At 43.6% G+C, this 22,988-nt stretch overlaps 1 protein-coding gene across 4 annotated transcripts in view; it reads right to left on the bottom strand.

Moving 5' to 3' along the window:
• FMNL3 (formin like 3) overlaps positions 1 to 22,988 on the bottom strand; it is a 263,779-nt gene that overhangs the window by 6,811 nt on the left and 233,980 nt on the right. For all 4 annotated transcript variants that reach the window (XR_003941482.1, XM_030196846.1, XM_030196847.1 and 1 more), the window contains 6 exons: positions 22,166 to 22,246; positions 18,417 to 18,546; positions 17,918 to 18,078; positions 8,700 to 8,801; positions 5,522 to 5,614; positions 4,686 to 4,812 (listed from right to left, as the gene is read on the bottom strand). Coding sequence is in view for 3 of the 4 variants with exons in the window: in XM_030196846.1 (XP_030052706.1) it covers positions 4,686 to 4,812; positions 5,522 to 5,614; positions 8,700 to 8,801; positions 17,918 to 18,078; positions 18,417 to 18,546; positions 22,166 to 22,246 (694 nt within the window). In the remaining variant the exon portion in view is untranslated. The remainder of the gene's footprint in view (positions 1 to 4,685; positions 4,813 to 5,521; positions 5,615 to 8,699; positions 8,802 to 17,917; positions 18,079 to 18,416; positions 18,547 to 22,165; positions 22,247 to 22,988) is intronic.

Raw genomic sequence — 22,988 nt, 5'->3', positions numbered from 1 at the left:
ACACTCACTAACTTGGCTCAGGGCTTCTGGCCTCCAAGATAACATATACGACTGCCTGGAAGACACTTGCTGTTTTGGGAACAATCTTTTCGGTGACAAAGTTAAGGGTGCTGTCTATCACACAGCTATCTGACCAACCTTCACAGTTCAAGAGGGTGCCACAATCCACTTACAGAATACCTCATCACCAATGATATGTCTAACAGTATAATCCATACAGATTATCTGTGTTCTCCACGCTTACAATGGCAACTCAAGGCTCAGTGGAACCAGAAACTTCAGCCTCTCTCCATAAACGTTCACCTCCCTCAACCAATCAATCTCCCTTTGCTGGTGGCAAAGCCCATGAAATCTCTCCAAGGGTTGCCCCCTTCCAACTCCTTCAGCCTCAGATGACTCACTACCAATGCATCTCCAAATAGCTGGGGAGTGCATCTTATTGTTTATCTTCTTCCTCTACTGGCACAAGGTCAATAGACATAACAGAAACAAAAACTCAACATCAATAGTCTGGAGCATAGAGCAATTTTCTACACCCTGTAGGTCTTCTGTCCTTGTCTCAGGAACAAAACCATGCTCATTCACACAGATAGCCAAGTTGCCATGTTTTATACAAACAAGCAGGGAGTATCTGGATCCCACCAATTCTGCAACAAAGCACAGCACCTATGGCACCTTGCCTCTTTAATAGCATTATACTTCCCAGGGGAGTGATCCACATTGCAGGAAACTTAATCTCCACAAGTGGTCCCTTGACCAGGCAGTTGAATCGATGCTATTCAGGAGTTGACCTAATGTGAAACATGCCAAATTTTGCTCCCTTCACACAACTTCTCAGAACATTCAACATCTCCTGGACCCAGGGACTGCTTTATGCCTTCCCACCCATACTACTCTCAAGAGTTCTTCAGAAGGCATACAGTCCAGAACTCAGCTCATCCTGATTGCATTGCAATGGCAGACAGATATAGTATCCTCTCTACACACGATCACCTAGCCCCTTAGGGCACAGGCTGATCCTACTCTCAAAATCGAGGACAACTGCTTCATCCCAACCGCAAGAGTCTTTCCTGGAGACTGCATGGATGGAGAATGAGCAAACAATTCTTTAGTCACCTCCCACTCTAACAGGAAATCAGGATGTCCTCCTTGCTGCCCGGAAACCATCTACAAGGAAATCATATCAGCACAAATGGTTTTACTTCGCCCACTAGGAGACTGCAGCACAGACAGTCCCCTTCATCTGCCCTTTGTCTCAGATTCTTACTTTCTGTATCTCTCACAGTCCAGACATAAGAACATGTCCATCCACATTACCCTAACTATAACTGCAACCTACCATGAACCTATACAGGGCAAACCTCTTTCCTCCCACCTACTTGTTTCACATTTCATGAGAGGTCTTGCTCATCTCAACCTTCCATTTTGACTGCTGACAACAGTGTGGGCTTCAGTCTTGTTCTTGCACAACTCATGAAATTGCCCTTTGCACCATTTGTCTTTGCTTCACTCAAACATCTCGCATGGAAGACTGCTTTTTTGATAACAATCACGTCAGCAAGCTCAAGACACTAGTCAATTAGCCCTAGCACCTCCAATTCTTCAACAATAGAGTCCTTTGTACCCACCCAAAATTTCTTCCTGAGATTGTCTCAGACTTGCACCTCAACCAATCCATAGTGCTCCCCACATTTTTTCCCAGGACTGCACTCATCATCAGCTGTACAGGCTCTGAATACCTTAGACCAGCGGTTCCCAAACTGTGCACCACGGCACCCTGTTGCACCGCAGTGAACTCGCAGGGGTGCTGCAGCATAAGTACATATAAGTACAGAAGTAATGCCACACTGGGAAAAGACCAAGGGTCTATCGAGCCCAGCATCCTATCCCCAACAGCGGCCAATCCAGGCCAAGGGCATCTGGCAAGCTTCCCAAACATACAAACATACTGAACTCCCTCCCACTGCCACCCGAACCACTGCTGCTCCCTCATTATGTCTCTTTTTCTCTTCCCTTCCTCGTGCCTCATGAGTCCTGCATCTCTCCTCCTCCCATCTGCTGGCTCTCTGTAGCCCCTAGGCCCCTGTACCTCTCTGGTAGCAGCGATTGAGACAGTATTCCACCAATGTCTGAGCTGGCCTCTTCTCTGGAGCGTCCCTACTTTGATGCAACTTCCTGTTATCCATGTAGGCGGGATGTGCCTGAGAGAAGCCCCAATGCAGACGGAAAACTTCTTTAATCATCGCCGCTGCTGGAGAGGTACTGGGGCTATGGAGGACAGTTGGCAAGAGGTACAGGGCTCACTGGGAGTGGGGAAGAGAGACTTGATTGGAGGAGGAAATGTTGAAGGGGAAGGAAGTCAGACTGTTCAGGGGGTGGGCAGGCCTGGAAGAGAAGTGGCACTCAAGTGGGGTAGGGTGGGCAGGGCAGGATAGTACAGGAAGAAGGGAAAAAAGAAGGGAGAAGATGAATATGGGGACAAAGAAAAGATGCTGAGCAGGGAGGAACAGTGGGACAAGAAAAGGGGGAGATAGAGACACCATGTGAAGGTGAGAAGTGGAAAAATGCAGGGGAGGAGCAGTAGAGAACTGTGGTGGGGGGGCACAAAAATTGCTTGGACACTAAGGGTGCCTTGAACCAAAAAAGTTTGGGAACCCCTGCCTTACACTGCTGAAGAGCTCTCCTTTTCTATCTATGAGCCAGCTGAAACTTTACACCATACCTCTCAGATCTTTCTAAACATCAGACTGAGCAATCCTGGCACTGCAGCATACAAGTGCGCCATTTCCAATTGGATTTCTGATTCTCCTGCTTGATGATAGCAAAAAAATTAGGCAATCTCCACAAAAGAGAATGACTGCATCTGCTTAGAGCTACAGCAGCAGCCTTGGTGGTTAATCTCAGGACTTCTTCCATCACTGGTATCTGCAACGCAGTCACCTCATCAGTCCATGCTTTCACCAAGCACTACTGCCTTGACATGGCTGCATCAAGAGATATTGCCTTCAGACAAGCCATTTTCTGCAACCTTTTTGCCTAGCTAACTCACTCACTATTTGATAGTCAGGGTCACTGCAAACCCTTGATGCCACCCATTAGGCAGGGTTGCTCTCAAAGATCAGTATCACATGGTGAACCTCAGCTAGTGACTCACCACAAGTGTGCTGCATCTCCCCTGCTTGTCTGCAGAGAAAGCGGAGTTGCTCGTTATTTTTGGTAACCAAAATTTGAGAAAGTTACTCCATTGTATGTGAAGCTGCACTGGCTTCCTATAAAGGTACAGGTGGGTTTTAAGCTATGCACCTTGGTCTTTTTTATTCTTAGTAGGGGCACTTGCCCCAGCTATATGATAGATCTTGTTGACCTGCCTGCGAGAAACTGAGATATCAATTCTAGAAACTATTTGATTCTCCACTTCCCTGCTGCTAAAAAAGTGATTTATAAAACCTTTTTGTCAATGTCAATTCCATATTAGACTTCTAAATGGTGGAACATTCTCCCAAGAGAGTTAAGGTCATTGACTAATTATGTGAAGTTTAAGAAATCCATTCTTATTTCTTCCTTGCACCTACTGTTACTCTATTTTCCACTCTGTATATATTCCCGGGGTTGGTACTCTCTTCTCCAGAACCTGTAAGCCACATTGAGCTTACTGCTATGAGGGACAATGTGGGATACAAATGTAATAAATTAATAAATAAATTTGTTGTTAATTTTTATTTTAATTGTTATTCTCCAACTTAGTGACTGGTCTTTTTGCTGTTTGTAAACAGCACTGAACTCTCAAGGATAGTGCGGTTCGTAAGTACCAAATGTAATGGGGGTTCACTGTAGACAGCGGGGAAATACAGCCACACTTTCCCACCCTCCTTCCCCTCTACTAAACAAGGCCTTCTATAAACACTGCTAGGAAATGGACTGAGGGGAGGAGGTACTTACACCTGCACAGGAAGGCTGATGCCTGCTCAGGAAAAGCTAAGAGGCTTCCTTTGAGGTGAAGGAGAGCTCCAGCACAGTGGATTTGTCACTGATGACATCATCACAAGTGTGGCTGCATTTCCCCTGCTATCTAGAGAAACTCTATTACAGGTAAGCAGCTCTGCTTTTTTACCTTTTAATTTCTTAAGCCTCATCTTAAAAACTACCTTCTGCAACTTCCTCACCATCCCACAGTCTGTCTGATAGTGCACACGTTACAGCATTTTGATAAACAGAGTAGAGGCAGTCCAAAGAAAGACAATCTGCTCACCAACAACCTACACAATCAACTTTCAGCAAGCAAGTACAAGTCTATCTTATACCTGGGCAGGAAGAAGTAGTGAGGACACACAGACATATAACCATTTCATATGCATAATTTGTACATGGAGGGAATTCAGATAGTGAGTGATCATCATAGGTGACTTTCTGATTAGAGCAGAACTTGGAGGCAAAGAAAAATCCAGTGTCTAGTCATTCTGGAGCAGGAGGCTGTAGGCTCAGTCTCGCAGATGCAGGTTACCTTTCAACTCAGACTTCCTTGGTCCAGAATGTCCTATTATCTTCAGGTTCAAGCTCTGATCTCTGACATCAATTGATTTGATTTACTTTTCTAAAACGCTCTCCTCAAAAGAATCCCTGCCTGTGGGTTACAGAGGCACAGAATGCTGGGGCAAGGGGTTACAGGCAAGGAAGCAGCTACCCACCTGTGATGATATCTTCAATGGTTCCATCTTTCCCCTCATAAACAGGGCGATGGTCCTTTGCTTGCCGCCGCCGAAGCTCTGCAATTAGCTCCTGCTGCTGTTGCCGTTTGTTCTTCTGTGCTGGTGACTAATGATAAAAGGTATTTGTAAACATGGCATTCTGGCCTGTGTGTTCAGCTTCTTTTCTTCCCCACTCACTTCTGTCCTGGAAAATTGTTCCTACTGCCATTCCAGTACTAGCAGGATGGAGCCTCCAAGGTCCCCACACCATCCCAGAGTAAAATCCCCGTACAATACGAAAACTGCATTTTATTCTGGGATAAGCATCTGAAAACGTATTGCTAGCTTTATTTCAACTGCCAGCAAAATTATAGTCTTGCAGGTACTTCTGTAAAATCTGTTTTTTAAAAGCAACCCAAACAAGGTTGATGAAAAACATGAAAGGGCTTATATTCAGTGGCCAATATATACTTAAAGTTCGATTCTCTGAATATTGGTTGAAGTTATATGGTTTACTTTAGAACACACATCTATATGATCTGACTTAACTTGTTCACTTTAACCAGACCATACTGATACTTAATTTTTTCAGAACACCTCTACCTTTCATGAGCTGGCCAGACAAAATATTGACCTTGAAATTAACTGTTTAGCACTGAGTTCTTCACATTTCAGTTTATCCTTCCAAACTTCTCACAGGGGCCACCCTAGGCCATCAGCTCAAACTAGTCAATACTATATAGAGAAATAACTGCTATTAAGATCACTCTCTGTGTGTTGGGCATTGGATGTGTTTTCTTGGCACCCTGATTCCATTACAAACCCCAGGCTCTTACTTTTTGGTCCTGTTTTTTTGCCTCCTGAGCCAGCATCTTCTCTCGAAGGGCCGCCTCCTGCTTCTTGCGCATTTCATTCTCCTCTACTGCCTCCTGTTGGTAGAAACAGGCAGGAAACAGGATGACATATAAGAGCACACAACATGTTGAGTGTTAATCTTCCAAACTACACAGGTGGTATTACCCTATTTGTTCTTTTTTTTTAATTGAGTGATATAAACCTTGTATTTTAGGCAAGGGATGTTCCATCATTATGTTCCTAGTTAATCACCCAATAATGTAATGCTTTTCAATCTCGGCCAAAGTCAAAGGAAGGGAACCTCTTCAGTTCATAGTTCCACAACTAATTGTATTTTTGTCTTGTCTTGGTTTTTTATTGGAACAGGCCAGTTTGCAATGTTTTATTTATGCAAATGACATTACCATTCTCATCTCTATTCCATCTTTTCTTGAACAAGTAAAATCTAATATTTCTACTAGCATAAATATAGTAGAAGAATGGATGCAGAACTTCTGTTTAAAACTGAACACAGACAAGACCAAATTTCTCTTAGTACATAACAAATTTAATCCTTTGCAGGAGAACTTTATTAGAATTCAGGATAAGGAATACAAATTTGTTTCGTAAATTAGAATTCTAGGAATTCTTTTTGATGATACTCTCAGGGGCATAATCGAAAGAGAAGGGCACCCATCTTTCGACACAAATTGGGAGATGGGCGTCCTTCTCTCAGGTTCGCCAAAATCAGCATAATCAAAAGCCGATTTTGGGCGTCCTCAACTGATTTCCAAAGGGGTATGTTGGCAGCATAGCGAAGGCAGGACGGAGGCGTGGTTAAGAGATGGGCGTTCTCGGCCGATAATGGAAAAAAGAAGGGCGTCCCTGACGAGCATTTGGCCAACTTTACTTGGTCCCTTTTTTTTTCACGACTAAGCCTCAAAAAGGTGCCCGAACTGACCAGATGACCACCGGAGGGAATCGGGGATGACCTCCTCTTTCTCCCCCAGTGGTCACCAACTCCCTCTCACCCAAAAAAAAAAAATTTAAAAACATTTTTTGCCAGACTCAATTGTCATACCCAGCTCCATCACAGCAGTATGCAGGTCCCTGGAGCAGTTTTTAGTGGGTGCAGTGCACTTCAGGCAGGCGGACCCAGGCCCATCCCCCCCCCCCCACCTGTTACACTTGTGGTAAATGTGAGCCCTCCAAAACCCACCCGAAACCCATCCTACCCACATGCAGGTACCCCCTTCATCCCTAAGGGCTATGGTAGTGCTGTACAGTTGTGGGGAGTGGGTTTTGGGGGGCTCTGCACCCAAGGTAAGGGAGCTATGCACCTGGGAGCAATTTGTGGTCCACTGCAGTGCCCCCTAGGGTGCCTGGTTGGTGTCCTGGCATGTCAGGGGGACCAGTGCACTACGAATGCTGGCTCCTCCCATGACCAAATGCCTTGGATTTTGTCATTTTTGAGATGGGCGTCCTCGGTTTCCATTATCGGTGAAAACCGAAGTCGCCCATCTCTAAGGTCGACCATCTCAACATTTAGGGCGACCATCTCTAAGGTCGACCTAAATGTTGAGATTTGGGCGTCCCCGACCATATTATCGAAATGAAAGATGGACGCCCATCTTATTTAAGTAGTAGTAGTAGTAGTAGTTTTGATAATACGGGATGCCCCACCCATTCACGGGGACATCCTCAGAGATGGGCGTCCTTAGAGATGGTTGTCCCCGTTCGATTATGCCCCTCCACATCATTCAATCCATATACTAATTTGCTTATCAAAAAAACCCTTTATATTATTGAGAAAATTAAGTCGGATACGTAAATATTCCAGAGAGAATTCCTTTCAACTTTTGGTCCAAAGTCTTCCGTTATCCTAAATTGATTATTGCAATATGATTTTTATTGCCTGTCCTAAACTTACCTTGAAAAAACCAAGCACAATTAAGAATGCAGCGGTAAGACTCCATCTTTTCCCTGGCTATTACAGATCATGTTTGCCATATTTAATTCATTTACATTGGCCGCTATTTGAAAGCACAGTTTTGTTTAAATTTTATTATATTATCTATAGAGTTCAACATGGTTTGTCTACCTTTATACATGTATAATCTATTTTGTTTTTCTCAGAATACTAATTATCTCTCATGTAATTTTCATTATTTTAATTTTCCTAATAGGAGATAAAAAGTATAACAAATTAACAAATTCATCATTCACATATCAAGTTAAACAAAAAAGTTGTTCAATTGTTTCAGATTGGATGTATTCCTGATTATACATTTTTTCAGGAAACAATTGAACAACTTTTTTGTTTAAAATGTTTTTATGATTTCTAAATGGGCTTTTTGCCCATTTCTATTTTAATAACCTCATACTGTTTTATTATATCCAAATCACATTTTCATTATAATTCCTGAATGATTGTTTCAGTTTTCTAAACTTTGTGATCTGCGTTGTACTTCTTCGAGGTATATGTGGAATATATGAGTTTTTGCTATGCTATGTTTGTTAGCCACAAAGAGAAAAGTAATGTAGCACTAATACTGAGAAGCCATGTAATAGACAATGAAGACAGACTGGAGCTAATCCCTGGTTTTTGTCGAGTGGCATAATGAGCACACAAGTGTGGAAAGAAATTCTAGCTCTGCCTTCAGTAGTTGCTGAAATACATTTTGTCCCTGGTACGTCTGTTCTAAGGTCAGCCGGCCGCACCCTTGTAAAAAAGCACTTCCTGCCCTGAACAATCACAGGAAGGGCCTGTTCTCAGGACCCTGGACATACAGTTTAGAAAGAAGCCTCATCCAGGAGGGGTGGGCGTGGATAGTGAGGAGAAAACCCTTTAACCACGTCATGCATATAACATACAAGCTCTTTTATCATTAGGTTTTTATAGTACAAAGGTCAGACAAACAAATAAGACAGGAAGCCATCAACAAAGCTGTTTTCTTAAAACATACAGTGGTCAGGCAGCTACCTTCTATAAAGGGGCAGCATTGGGGCTTTTGTATGCCACTGTCATGGTACGGGAAGAGCATTTTGCTACGTATTGGCATGTGGGGGCAGCATTTGAATATTAAAGCAAAGGGATCCATACGCCTGAAATCTCTGGGCCTGCATGTGTGCAACTGTTTTGGGGGATGGACGTATTCTATGCTTCTCTTTGTCACATACCTTATAGGATTTGATGAATCGTGCAAACACTGGAAAGAAAACAGAAGGAGGCGTTGTCTTGGGACTTTCTCCAAAATAGTGCACCACAACATTATAAGTTTCCTGTGGGAGGGAAGACAGACATCACGCAAAATCCAAATTTTAAACAATCACTTCATGAATGGTGCCTCTACAGAGAGAGCACCAAATCCGCATACTTATATGGCACTCTGTGCAATAATCATTTTATCAACATAATCAGCAGTGTTTCAAAAGCATAAAAAATGAGCATACTGCAAACTACTGGTTTCAGAGCTATAAAAAAAAAAAAAAAGGCAATGTGACTCCTGAAACTTCTCAACCATGTCATAATCAAATATATATGTATAGGATGGAAGTGAGCCTTGGGTTCCAGGAAGCACACATTTCGAGTCAAATCTGACTTGCTCAGAGAACCTTCAAAAGGTAGCTGTGTCTGTCTCATGCTTCTAGCTCAAAGCAAGGACACATTCAGCATGGTTGCTCACTTACTGAAATCTACCACCACCTCCCTCCTATGAGCTGGTCAGAACAAAGCTGGTGGTATGTGTGTGTACATACTTGAGACAGGCTTCAGAACAGTATACTGTGCAGAACAAAGAGGAGAACACCACAGAAGGCAAAGGACATTCTTTAGTTTTTTTGCAAAATACAATATATATCAATATAACAATAAATTACACTATAACCTCAATTACAAAATATAAAGTCCCAATATCACCGGATACTAATAAAATCCACAATTTAAAAAAAAAAAAAGTGTGTGTCTAATGCTAAATTAAGCCCTCAAAATAGGTATTCATCCAATCGCAGTCCTCAGATGGAGGACATATCAAGGATGCCCATTTTTATTTTCATTTATAGGGCTTCAAAAATGCACCAACATCCACTGCAACTGTTTAAATGAATATTAGTGCTTAAACCTTGTGGTGCTATCAATAAACTGTCTGGAAAAACAAAGTCATTAAAGTCCTAAGGTCTTAATGACAGATCAGCACAAATGAACAGAGGGAGAGAATTCCAAATAAAAGGAGCCATAAAGTAGAAAGCATGATGTCTGGTGGATTCTAACTGCGCAGATTTTAGATTAGGAAGGACCATGCGATGGTCATTTATGGACCGAAAAAGACAAACGGGTGAATATGGTATGGTGGGGGTTGCCAAATAATGAGGGAATCCTATCCTATGAGCCTTGAAAGTGAGCGACAACAGCTCAAAGGGAGCCAATGATGGCTCTGTAATAGTGGGGAGACATGGTCAGATCATTGGGCAAAACATAGTAACCTGATAACTGTATTCTGAACAGATTGGAGTTTTTTCAGATTGGCAAGAGAACAGCCCAACTAGGCAATGTTACAGTAATTTAACTGGGTAACCAATAAAGAAAGGATAAGAGAATGGAAAGTGTCATGGTCAAAATAGCACCGAACAGAATGAAGTTGCTGAAAGACAAAGAAACCAGTCTTATTTTTTCTCCAAAAGTATCACAGTTGAGAGTCAAGAATAATTCCCAGATAACGAAATTGTAGTTCCAAAGAGATTCAAATTAGTATTAGGGATATGAAGGCCATTGGTAAACCAACAGGCCACTGTTTTCTGTTTGTTCAAAACCAGTCAGTGATCAGAAAGCCAGTTAGATACTAAGTCAAAACAGACTTGGAGGGGACCAAGAGATGGGGTAAATGGGTTAGTAGGAACAAGTAGTAAGATGTCATCAGCATAGAAGTGGAATGAAATACCAGCAGACTGAGTAAGTGTGGCAAGAGGACTTGTGCTAGATTAAAAAGTAGTGGAGACAAGACTGACCCCTGAGGAACCTCACAGTTCCGGGGGAGAGCAGTGGCGTGCTGGAGCAGGCTCTCACAGGCTCGCAAGAGCCGGTTGTTAAGTTTTTAAGAATTTTAGGAGCCGGTTGTTAAAGTAGGGCCCTCCATGGCTACTTTAACAACTGGCTCCCAAAATGTGGGCTTGGGCCTCCTGCTGAATTCTCTTTTACTTTGCTGGTGGGGATGCTGAGCCCTGCCAGCCAAGTAAATAGACTGCTGATGCTCCCAGCTCCTTGTTCCAGCTCTAAGCAGCAGGCTGGGACTTCTCCAGCATGTGTGAGAAGTTCCAGCATGCTGCTCAGAGCAAGACAGGAGTGGTGGCAGTCCATTTATTGGTTGCCAGCAAAGATATGCCTAGCGTGCCTGCATGAAGGGAGGGAGGAGAGAGAGGCAAGTGTTGCTCCTCCTCCCCGCACCCGGCCACCCCTGGCCCTTCCAACTGCAGAGCTGGCTAGGTCTGGAGAAAGAGCCTGTTGTTAAAAATTTACCAACACACCCCTGGGGGGGGGGGGGGCAGTGGATGAAGCAGTAATAACCTTATATGAACGACTGCATAGAAAAGAGGAGAACCAAGCAAGAATGGGGTCAGTAAGACCAAGTGAAGAAAGGTGTGATAGTAATAATGAGTGGTTAACCAAGTCAAAGGCAGCTGCAAGATCCAATGACACTGCAAGAACAATATTTTGTTTATGCAGATGTGAATAAAGCTCATTAAGAAGTACTGTAAGGACTGTTTCGATGCTGATAGAGAGAAAGCATAGATTTGAGAGTGGATGATAATTAGCTAGAATTTGGGGATCAAATAAGGGCTTCTTTGGGTAGGATGGAAGATTGCAGATTTTCAAAAAAATTGGAATTTGACCTGTTGAAAAGCTGGTGTTTATTACCGAGCTGTCAGTATTGAAAAGGGAAATTGCAAGGGAGAGGGCAACCCACAGGAGATGACAGAATGTTATTCTTAAGGGGGTTGGAGAAATGGATAAATGAGGCTAGGGCTATAGGAGAGGCTTAGGGAGTGAATCTAGGGATGAGAATGGATGAGTGACTGAGTCTAGGGGGAGAGAGGATGGGGTGAACTTGCAAACTGGAAGAATGACAGTCTATGGGCAGAGTGTGAGGAGGGTGAGCCTGCAGTGTAGGGGGTAAGAAATAAGGAATAATCTGTGGGAATGGATGAATGGTGGAGCCTGGGCTAGACAGAAAGGAGGGATGAGCATGGTGGGAGTTCATCTGTGATTGAGTCTGGGGTCAGAGAATATGAAAAGGGTGAGCCTGTACAGACACAAAGGATGAGCCTAGTTGAAGTGGGAACAGGGGAGTGGTTGAGCCAAGGAGGAGTTGGACAAATGGTTGAATCGGTGGAAGTGATGCTGGGCAACTGAGATGAATGGTTCAGACTGAAGGAACAACAGCCTGTGATGGGAGGGTGAGAGAGGGAGTGAGCCTGGTAGAGGCATGAAATTGGAGGTGAGCCAGAGGGGATGTGAGGGACAGGAAGAGGATGAGAGGAAACAGAAGGGAGGGAGAAGGGTGAGAGCAAAACATTTGGGAAGCAGTGCTCTAGAAATTCTTGGCAGGGCACTGGGGGATAAATAGCTTAAGCGTCTTAAAAGTCATAGCACAATTAAGCATAGTTTTCAAGGCTTTCCAGTTTGTGATGCAAAGGTATTACCCTTAACCAAAGCATTTCCAAAGCAGTCATCCTAGAATTCTGTTCACACCTACTAACCCAACATCCCTCACCTGTATGTGAACTTAGAGCTTGCATATGTTGAAATACTTACACAAGTGAGAAAGCTCCATCAATGAGCAGTCTCCAGAGTTCAAGACTGGAAACCTACCTGTTAGGAACAGATGGGACCCCTGATCCTGAAGACCCCCCCCCCACACACACACACACTTTATGCACAAACCTCACCACCTGTAGGTTTTTGTTTATTTTCCAACTTGATATATGCCTTTACCATAGGAGCCAACTTTTCAAAATTATTGGGGGTGCTAGGACCAATGGAAATAATCCCTCCCTGGACACATACAAGGAATTTTCTCAATATTTGGGGTGCTCAAACACCCACAGCACCCACAGAGTCGGCTCCTATGGCCTTTACTAAATAGAAAGGTCAAGGCAGTTAACAATAAAGTCTAAAAACATAAAATCTTCAGGAAAAGAGTGTTAATTTTGATAGTAAAAACATAACCATATATACAAGGTACATACACACACACACACAAAAGAATCTGGGAAAAAAGGGAGGTAGGGAAGGAATAGACAGAAAAAAGTGAGTGCAATCCCAACAGGAGCTGGCTAACTAAGAGTAGGGTGAAAAGCTATCTAGAAGTAGTAGCCTTTCAGTCATTTCTTAAAATTGACAGAAGAGAGTTCCATCTGGATATCTGCAGGTAAACTGTTCAAGAGGGAGGGGGGGGCTAAGAAATAAAAGGCAGAATTCCAGGTGGACTCATAGCGGGCCTGCTTAGGGAAGGGAAATACAAGGCGATTAGAAGCAAGAGAACACAGAGTGTGGGAGGGAGTGTAAGGGATAACTAGGGAAGAAATTGTACAAGGAGCTACCTGAGTGCAATGTCTTAAACACAAGAAATAGAATCTTCAGTCAGATACAATACAATATGGGTAGCCAATGGAATTTGAGAAATAATGGAGTTACTGGATCAAACGTTTGGCCCTGAAAAGCGTACAAACTGCAGAGTTTTGTAGGGTTTGGAAACTGCATATTTAAGATTGGGGGAGACCAGCATAAACCACATTACAGTAATTGAGACGAGAAGTGATGAAAGAATGGATTAATGTGTGCAGCGAGGAGAAGTCAAGATAGTGTCAAATGGATTAGAGCCAACGGAACCAAAAGAAACCAGTTTTAATAACCTTAGAAATTTGCTTATATACATTAAGCAATGGAGGAGGAGCGTCCAGAATTCAAAACCCCATCTCTGCCAGCCAGGCCTTTTCTCCGGAGCTTTCATCACCCACTGCCATCTCCAGAGATACCAGGATCTATTGCCTTGATTTCTGTATCTCCGTTAACATTCCCCTGACCTGACGGCTTTCAACCTCTAACTGGAAGTCTTTAAAAAAAGGTATCAAAGAAGTGGAAGCCTCGGCTGAGCAACAACCTGGTATTGGAGGTGGCCGACGCAAACTGGGGCTTAACGATGCATTTAGGTCAACCCCTGATATTCCTTTACTGTGGGAAACCACAGTAGGACACATCCTTGACCCTTTCTGATGTAACAAATGCATACATGGGGCCTTTAACTGTGGGCAAATTAGCCTCTAGGAAAACCCTAACCCCCATTTACTAAGCCGCGGTAGCGGCTGCTGCATAGCATTGCCTACAGCCAAAGTGAATGGGCAGTGTCGGCATTAGCACACAGCAACTGCTAATTAAGCTTCACATTCCTCTTGTCCATATAACCAATACCCCTCTGCTCAGACAGTATATGGATGTCCTTTTCACCTGTTACCGCAGGTGCCTCTGACTTTCATAATGCCCCTGGGCACAGATCTGTGATGTCATTCACGGGGCAGGACCAAGCACAGCTCTACAATATTAGCACAAGTACCCCAGACTGAAGGGGAAAAGGTTAAGAGGCTTCAGAAGGAAAGCCCCAAATCTTTCAGTCCAAAATGCTGGCACCAGTTCAGCCTCTCTCGCTCAATCTGCTCCATCACTCTTCCTTTTTAAGGTGCTGGTTAGAGAATGACATGGGGATGGGGACCCGCAGTAACCGCGGGGATGGGGATGGGGACAGATCCTGCAGGGATGGGAACAGAGCTCATGAGGACGGGGACAAACTTTGTTCCCTTGGCACTTTCTACTTTGAAGCCTGTTAATGAACTGGACTGTTATTTATGTTTGATTGATGCAGAGAAGAATATTTGTATTTTTTGGAAAAACAAACAAACATACTGGCCACAGCTAGCAAATATTGCATAGGGGTTCCTGTACATCCTGCTACCAGCACATCTTCTAAGAAGACATCTTCTATTGCAGGAAGGACTGTGGAAGACAGGAGAGCTAGACTGAATCTTGATGACATTCATCCACAGATTAAAAAATCATAACAGTTCTTCATAGGGCATATTTCTCCCCTGTAGGGCATACAGAACGGGTTATATTTTGTACCCCTGGACATTTTAACAGGGTGGATTAGGATTCCTTGGGGTAGTAGAAGTCAGCTACTGTTGGGGTTGGAAGGGTAGAAGGTGATGGTGGTGGGAGGGTTTATTATAGCTGATCATTGTTGTTATTGTTTTCTATTTGTAATTTATACACAACAGTTGCACAGCATATTGTTCCTTTTTATACTTTAATAAAAAGATTTAAATATAAAATCAAAAGTGTTCAAGGCTTCTGCAGATGAGAACAGAGCCCAAGCGGATGGGATGGGGACAGGGCCTGCGGGGACAGGATGGGGATGGAGATGGGGCCCACGGGGACGGAGACAGATTTTATCCCCATGTCATTCTGTACTGCTGGTATCACTCATTGGGTGGGTGGGATCAAATATAGCTCCACAATGTCACCACAAATGCCCCAGAATAAAGGACACAAGGTAAGGAGTGTCAGATGTCATTCCCCAAATCTTTGAAGCTGGAAAATGAGGGTGAAATGATTCAAGCAGTTGTAGAATTTCTACTCTGGAGTACAGAGCAATTCAGCATACTTGTTTAATTGATTTCAGCAAAAGGGAAGAGGTATTGATTACAGATATTGAATATTTTGTTGGAAGGTAATCTAAACTTCTACAATTTTCACAGTCTGATGCAGATAAAATTGCAGAGGAATTCACAGATTATCAGCTCTTAAATGATGAAGATATTGTCATGGATACAAGTCAAGAGTTTCAAGAATATGACAGTGAAACATTTCAGTACATATGAGGGACATAGTTTATAGTTATCACGAACAGCTGCAGGTTACAGACACTAATTAGCTTAGGTTTCATAGAATTTTCAGAGCAGTGGAGATAGTCCTGGTTCTGCCCTATTCTAACACCAGTGAGTACATAAGTACATAAGTACTGCCATACTGGGAAAGTCCAAAGGTCCATCAAGCCCAGCATCCTGTTTCCAACAGTGGCCAATCCAGGTCACAAATACCCGACAAGATCCCAAAAATGTGCAAAACATTTTATACTGCTTATCCCAGAAGCAGGTAGGAGCAGGTATTTAGCATGATTCAGAACAGGACTCTTTCAACCTAACCTCAGTTTAGATGGGATACTGTCTAGGCTAATGGCCATTAAGATGCACAACCCTGAACCCTGCCACACCTTTGAATTTACAAAGTCTTTCGCTTCTAAAGACAGGAAAATCACGGGACTATAACAAAGCTTGCAGTAAATGACTTCATTCAAGTAACATTGGGATGATAAAGCTAATTCTGTAAAGCTTTTGCCACCAATGTAATGTAAATCAGTAGATAATTTTTATTTTAAGGCTTTTATTGACCTGTACAAATCTTTGCAATAGCTTTCAGAATCCTGTCATTATACCAGTTGTAAATTACACCTACTGTGATCAAAGTACTTAATAAACAGCCGTGCCAACAAGTACTTTCTGGAAAGATTGGTTGGAGGAGAGGAGGGGATGTAATACAGTGCACTGAAAAACTTCCTTTTAGAAACTGCCATCCCTTGGCAGTTCCACATCTGGAGGAGCACCAGTGGGGTTGGAGAAGAAAAGCTGATAGGGAGAGAAGCAAAGTTTTGAGTAGGTACAGAGATTGGGAAAGGTCCTACATCCTGGGAAAAGGAAAGTGACTGATAGGGAGCCTAAGGTGAAAGAACGGTTGTGGGGGAAGACAAGTAGCGGAAATGGTGATCTACAGTTCTTATCCATTCCCATTATCACCAGTGTAAATAAGGTATTTTCTGGAATGACTGAAGGTCAGAGGTTGGGGGGTGGCGGGGAGAGCCAGGAGACGGAGCAGATCAGGGCCAGGGAGGGGTTGGAACTAGGAGGCAGAATGGGGCAGGGCAAGGCAGGGGGTGCAGGTAGAACACATGGGTGGTGTGTGGGTTTAAAATCTCCCTCTCAAACATTGCTCCCCTTTGGCACCTCCACTGTATACAAATCTCTCAGTCATATTCATTGGAGGTAACCTGAAAACTGGACCTGTTGGTGGCCCTTAAAAACTGGACATGAAGACCAAGTCCCTACCTGCTCCCTGATAATTTTCATAATTAAGTATGATTATCCTGACATCACCCATCCCAGAACAATCCTGTACAAATGCATAGAAACATTTAAAAATATTAAACCTTTATTATCTATATCCATCATTAATAAAGACAATTTCCACAGGCTATTTACCTGGGTAAATGGCTACTTATCCATGTAAATGGGCTATTTGAAAACTACCCAGCCTCCCTGTGGGTAAGAGGTTCTAATGGTTCTTTTGGTTGCCTGGATACCAGAATCTATTGTTTTGCTTGACTGCAGCTGTTCTTTGCTGCAGTCCTGAGTGAGTCTGCACACCAGGACAGAGAACACAGGCCACACTTTTTTTCTTTTTTGAGCAGTGTAAACATTCAGCATCCTTCATTAACAGTTTCTATAGATCTCCAGTATCCCAGGACATGGCAGGAATTTACACAACAAAGACTGTGAGACAGTAAAATAGCTGTCTTTGGCAGTGTCTTAACTTCTGCCAAAAATCCTCAGCAATTTTAAAGTGTCACTGGCAGTGAGCGGCAATGTATGAGAAAAACAGCAAATAAAATCAATCAAACAAGAGGAACACATTCTGGTAGGTGAGATCCACTTTGAATGTTACAAAAAGTATGTCTAGGGTTGTCATCTGACTCCACATCATAGGAATAGACTCAACCATACTCACTCACTTTACCCTCCTGCAGGCATGTATTTGTAGTTCTGATTTCCTCTGGAAACTCAACAAGACAATCAACCTATAAATTCATGCATGCAGGAGTAAAATCAAAATTGGATTACATCTGTTCTTACGACATGGAATCAGTTGGCAACCCTAGGTATGTTAAAAAGAAGAGTGTTATAGTACTTCTTTTTTCATACCAATCTCCCCAGCTCTGCCCACTGCACCACCCTCTGATCCACTGTCACTATAGGGCAGCCATTTCCAACCCAGTCCTTGCGGCACACCTAGTCCCATCAGGTTTTGAGGATATTCACAATGAATATTCATGAGTTAGATATACATGCAATTAAGGCAGTGCATGCAAATCTATCTCATGCATATTCATTGTGGATATCCTGAAAACCTGATGGGACCAGGGCCCTGAGGACTGGGTTAAGAATGGCTGCTCTAGTACCATAGTACTAGCATATACATAACATAGTACAGTGCTATTGCACCCTGTTTTATGCCTCACCTCAGAGGTTTTGGCATCCTTTTGAAGTTTGTCCAGCTTCCCCTCGCTAGTGCTCAGGAAGTTCCTTAAGATGCTGTGGTCATGGAGGCTGCACTCCCGCCGAACCAGATCCATACCCCGCCCCAGCTCCTTGATATCCAACAGCACATTTTCGAGGGACACTAAGAAATTTCAGAACCACAGAACAGAGAGCAATATGTGAATCTTTCTGCAAAGATAAACAGCAAGAAGCATCTCCCTTGTCAAGCAGCACTGCTGGCACCAGCGTACCTAACCAAGTGCTCAGGGCCTTCTCCCCCACCCTCATCCCCCACCCTCATCCCCAGTAAATTTCACTAACACAGGCCCTTGGTTCAGTGCCACCACTTCCATTCAGCCTTATCCTGCACCTTGGAATAGTCGTAGGCTCTGTGTCTTGAGTTCTCAGGGGGTTTGGAATTCAACCATAAAGGGAAGCATAAAAATGCACATTAATAGCTTTCAACATTCTAAACCTTACCTGCTGCTGCTTTCTCAACGAAGTGGAGCTCATTCCAGAAATTTGCTATATCTGAGTACTTTTCTTTCACAATTGTTGCAATGTAGTGTAATAGTGTTAACTTCCTGTCTGTTGATCTGGTATCCGAGAGCTTACCCAAAATAAGAAACAAAGAACCTTGTCAGGCTGTGGGAGTGAGGGTATATAAAAGTGCATACATCCATAAATCCGTGCAGGACCACAGACATCAGGGTGCTGAAGGCCTACATCACTAAGAGGGGCATAAACGAACGGGGCACCCAAGTTTTCATCAGGGCGTCCTTGCAGGACGGCCCCACGAAGGCGCGGGGAAACCCGTATTATCGAAACAAGATGGGCGTACATCTTTCGTTTCATAATACGGTCGGGGACGCCCAAATCTAAACATTTAGGTTGACCTTAGAGATGGTCATCCCCGGTTTTCAGCCTTAATGTAATCAATAGAACTAAAACAAAATAAAACATGGAAAAGAAAATAAGATGATACCTTTTTTATTGGACATAATACATTTCTTGATTAGCTTTCAAAGGTTGCCCTTCTTCGTCAGATCGGAAATCCCACAGCCTTAATGGAAACCGAAGACGCCCATCTCAAAAACGACCAAATCCAAGCCCTTTGGTCGTGGGAGGAGCCAGAATTCATAGTGCACTGGTCCCCCTGACATGCCAGTACACCAACCACCCGGGGCACTGCAGTGGACTTCACAAATTGCTCCCAGGTGCATAGCTCCCTTACCTTGGGTGCTGAGCCCCCCAAAACCCACTCCCCACTCCCCACAACTGTACAACACTACCATAGCCCTAAGGGGTGAAGGGGGGCACCTAGATGTGCGTACAGTGGGTTTTGGAGGGCTCACATTTACCACCACAAGTGTAGCAGGTGGGGGAGGGGATGGGCCTGGGTCCGCCTGCCTAAAGTGCACTGCACCCACTAAAACTGCTCTAGGGACCTGCATACTGCTGTCACGGAGCTTGGTATGACATTTGAGGCTGGCAAAAAAAAATTTTAAGTTTTTTTTTTTAGGGTGGGAGGGGGTTGGTGACCACTGGGGGAGTAAGGGCAGGTCATCCCCGATACCCTCCGGTGGTCATCTGGTCAGTTCGGGCACCTTTTCACAGCTTGGTCGCAAGAAAAAATGGACCAAGTAAAGTCAGCCAAGTGCTCGTCAGGGACGCCCTTCTTTTTTCCACTATTGGCCGAGGATGCCCATCTCTTAATCACGCCCCAGTCCCACCTTCGCTACGGTACCGACATGCCCCCATGAACTTTGGTCGTCCCCACGACGGGAAGCAGTTGAGGACGACCAAATCAGCATAATCAAAATCGGCTTTTGATTATGCTGATTTGGGCGACCCTGAGAGAAGGACGCCCATCTCCCGATTTGTGTCAGAAGATGGGTGCCCTTCTCTTTTGAAAATAAGCCTGTAAGTCACTCCTTCTAGCAGAGGCTGTTCCTCTACTTCCCATTGCTGTGCTCTGTAGCTGCTACCAATATCACAGTATTTAAAAAAAAGGCAAAACCAAGCATTTCCCATCTTTCACAAGACAAGTAATTGTTTTTACCTTTTAAAAATGCTGCGTTGCCACAGGCAACACCAAAGTACAGCAGAGAGGAGGGAAGGAACAGCTCCCATTGCAATGTTAATCATTAATCCAAGAGGGGGCGGACAGAGAGGAAAGGTGGGGGCTACCTTGGGGCCGATGCTGGAGCTGGAAAAGGACTGAGGCTCAGGGTAGGGGGTGGGACTGGAAGGCAGCTGGAGCTAGAGATGGGGAGATGGAACCGGAAAGGAGCTCATGCTGAAGTTGAAGCTGGGGAGTTGATGCTGAGGTCAGGTGGAAGAGACATGAAGACACATATTGTGTAGGAGAGAAAGAAGGACACATACAGAGGAAGGTTGAGAGAGGGGGCCATAGAGATGAATGCTGGGATAATGATGTGAAAAGGCAGGATTAATGAATACTGACAAAGGAAGTAGATGGGTGGGTGCTAGAGAAGGGGGAGGAGGAGTCAGGGGACATGAGGATGTGAGAAAGTAGGGACTTGAACTTTGGTTGAGTCTAAGATTTGGTGGGAAACCAGAAGAAGACAGACTCTAAGATTGGCTGGGTATTAGGAGTGCAAGGGAGACTCAAGGCTTAAATGAGATTGTGAGTGAGGACTCAGGGACTGTTTATGGTAGGTGAGCACTTGGGAATTAGCTGTAGGGATAGTGGGGACAAAGAAATTGATTAGGGATTAGTTGATTGGGTGAGGGGTATGTGCAAGAATATGAGAAGGGGAAATATTTTACATGATTTTAGAGGGTTTGGAAAGGGGTTTGGAGACAGTTGAACAGGATAAATGACTATGGAGTGGGTGAGAGACAAAAGTAGGGCCAGGGCTCTGAAGGAGGTGAGGATTAAAAAAAAAAGAAAATGGTAATCTGGATGGGGTAAAACATAAGAAAGAGACTGCAGGTGGCAAGGAAGAAATAGGGAAGGAGCTGGGACTGATTAGGGGATGTGAGGCAGAAATGTAGATGAGACTGGGGAAGGGATGAGTATAGAGGGTGTAAATGGTAACTAGAAAGTGAGTGAAGGAAAATAGGAGGCTTGGAAAGGAATGAGATAGGTGGGAAATAGAACTCATGTAAGAAGGGGGTGAGGGGACGGGGAGAAGGAGGAATGAAACCCAGCTATAGGTAGATTAAAAAATGGATTAAAAAAAAAAAAAGAAGAAATGGAAGGATCAACATTGGAGAAAGTTAGGGAAGCAAGGGAGAATGAAGAAGCAGATGGTGCACATTCAGGTACACTAGATATTTTTGTTGTCTTTGGAGGGCTCACTATTAAAAAAAAATCACAAAAAGTTGAAGTGGGAGTGTCCCCTGGTTCTTAGTCCCCTGCTCTAACCATTATGTTACTCCTCCACTCCACATGGAGCTACATGTGGTTTCATAACATGGGCATTCCTATGCTGTCATTATTACATCCATGTCCTTAGTTTTGCCTCATTCATAATTTGGACATTTCAATTTTTAAAATGGATGCCACATGGATGTCCATTTCTCATGTATTTTAGAACAGACTAAACATTGGCAGATCCTGTTCTAAAATATTAGCACCACCAGTGATGTACTGACCTGGACGTCCTTACTCTGAGTTTGATGTCCTCTCTAAAATGCCGTTCCCCATGAATATTTCTATCAGACAAATATTCAAAGGCAACTATGTGTTTGCCAGCCAACACATAACTATCCTATCTGTATATTTTCAAAAACTATATGAATGTCATCAGGCCCTTTGAGTTGCTAAATGGTCAGGTATTATCCATATATTTGTGGGCCATGTTCGCGGAAGAATGAGGGCAGGCTAGAAAATTATCAAGATAGTACGAATATTCAGCCACTATGCAGGTAAGTTATACGTTCGGTTTAAGCTTGTCAAATAGCAGGCTGAATCAAAACAGATCGTGCCGACACGGTCACCACACAATCTGTATATGCAGCGCAGTTACAGAATTAAAAGTATAATGGTGGCATGAGCCAGCCCTATCCCTCATGCAACCCTGCAAAGAAGCTTGTGCCCATATCTATGCCTGCACCCTCATAGACATCCATAGCTACAAATATACATTGTAAAAACATAGCCACGTGAGAATGCACACACCAACATGCAAAACACCCTCCCGTGTGAGGCAGCCACAAGTGCAGGCTTATTCACAAAAGAAAGCAGAAATACTTCTTACCAAATCCAGACTTTGTAGTTTGAAACCATAAACCGATCCTCTTTTGCTGCTATTCATGTAGTTTCCCAAAGCCAAAATAATCTGCATAAATAAATAATTAAAATTAAAGGAGAGAAGTCAAGAGCCAAAAATTTTGCCTCCTGGAAGCGCCATGCTCCAGATGATCACCCTTCTTCCTCTTATTGCTGCCTCATTGCTGGGCTTTCTCCAGTGCTTCAGGTCAGAATAGGAGAAAACAGCCATAATCAGTGCTCAGGGGCAGACTGACCAGTTTATCAACAGGGCAGTGCCCGAGGGCCCACAACCCTTTTTTTTTGACCGGGATCCCAGATCACTGTCTTTCCACCCCTTTCACTGCAACTAAATTGAATAAATCATTTACAATTTTAATAAACTTCATTCAATATTTATTGACTTAATGGGAGATTTAAATTACCTAGGTTTGGTCAGATCCAAATGGTTCTGTGTTGCCAATGGGGTCAAATGCATGGCATTACCCCCCCCCCCCCCCCCCCCACACACACACACACGTTACACATCTGATTCTCAGTCTCAAAGGTCAAGAGAACAAGGTTCTCACCACACGAATCAGACCTTACACCTGATCTTATACATAATAACTAGAAGGACCCTTTTACATTGCTTCAGATTTTCAAACAACTTCGACCACAAGACTCCTCACAATTTGAATCCACCACCTCATGCCTTCAAAATGGCTACACTGGCAAAACTAAATAGCTTCCTCAGGCTTAAAGCTCTGCTTTTTTTTTTTTTTACTTTAATTTTTATTGAGAATTTGTAATCACAAATAACAAAAAGAAAC

The sequence above is a fragment of the Microcaecilia unicolor genome, chromosome 3 (genome assembly GCF_901765095.1).
Source record: "Microcaecilia unicolor chromosome 3, aMicUni1.1, whole genome shotgun sequence".
NCBI classification, from domain to species: Eukaryota; Metazoa; Chordata; class Amphibia; order Gymnophiona; family Siphonopidae; genus Microcaecilia; species Microcaecilia unicolor.
The sequence above is the reverse complement of the archived record's forward strand: the minus strand, read 5'-3'. Positions and strand labels throughout refer to the sequence as shown.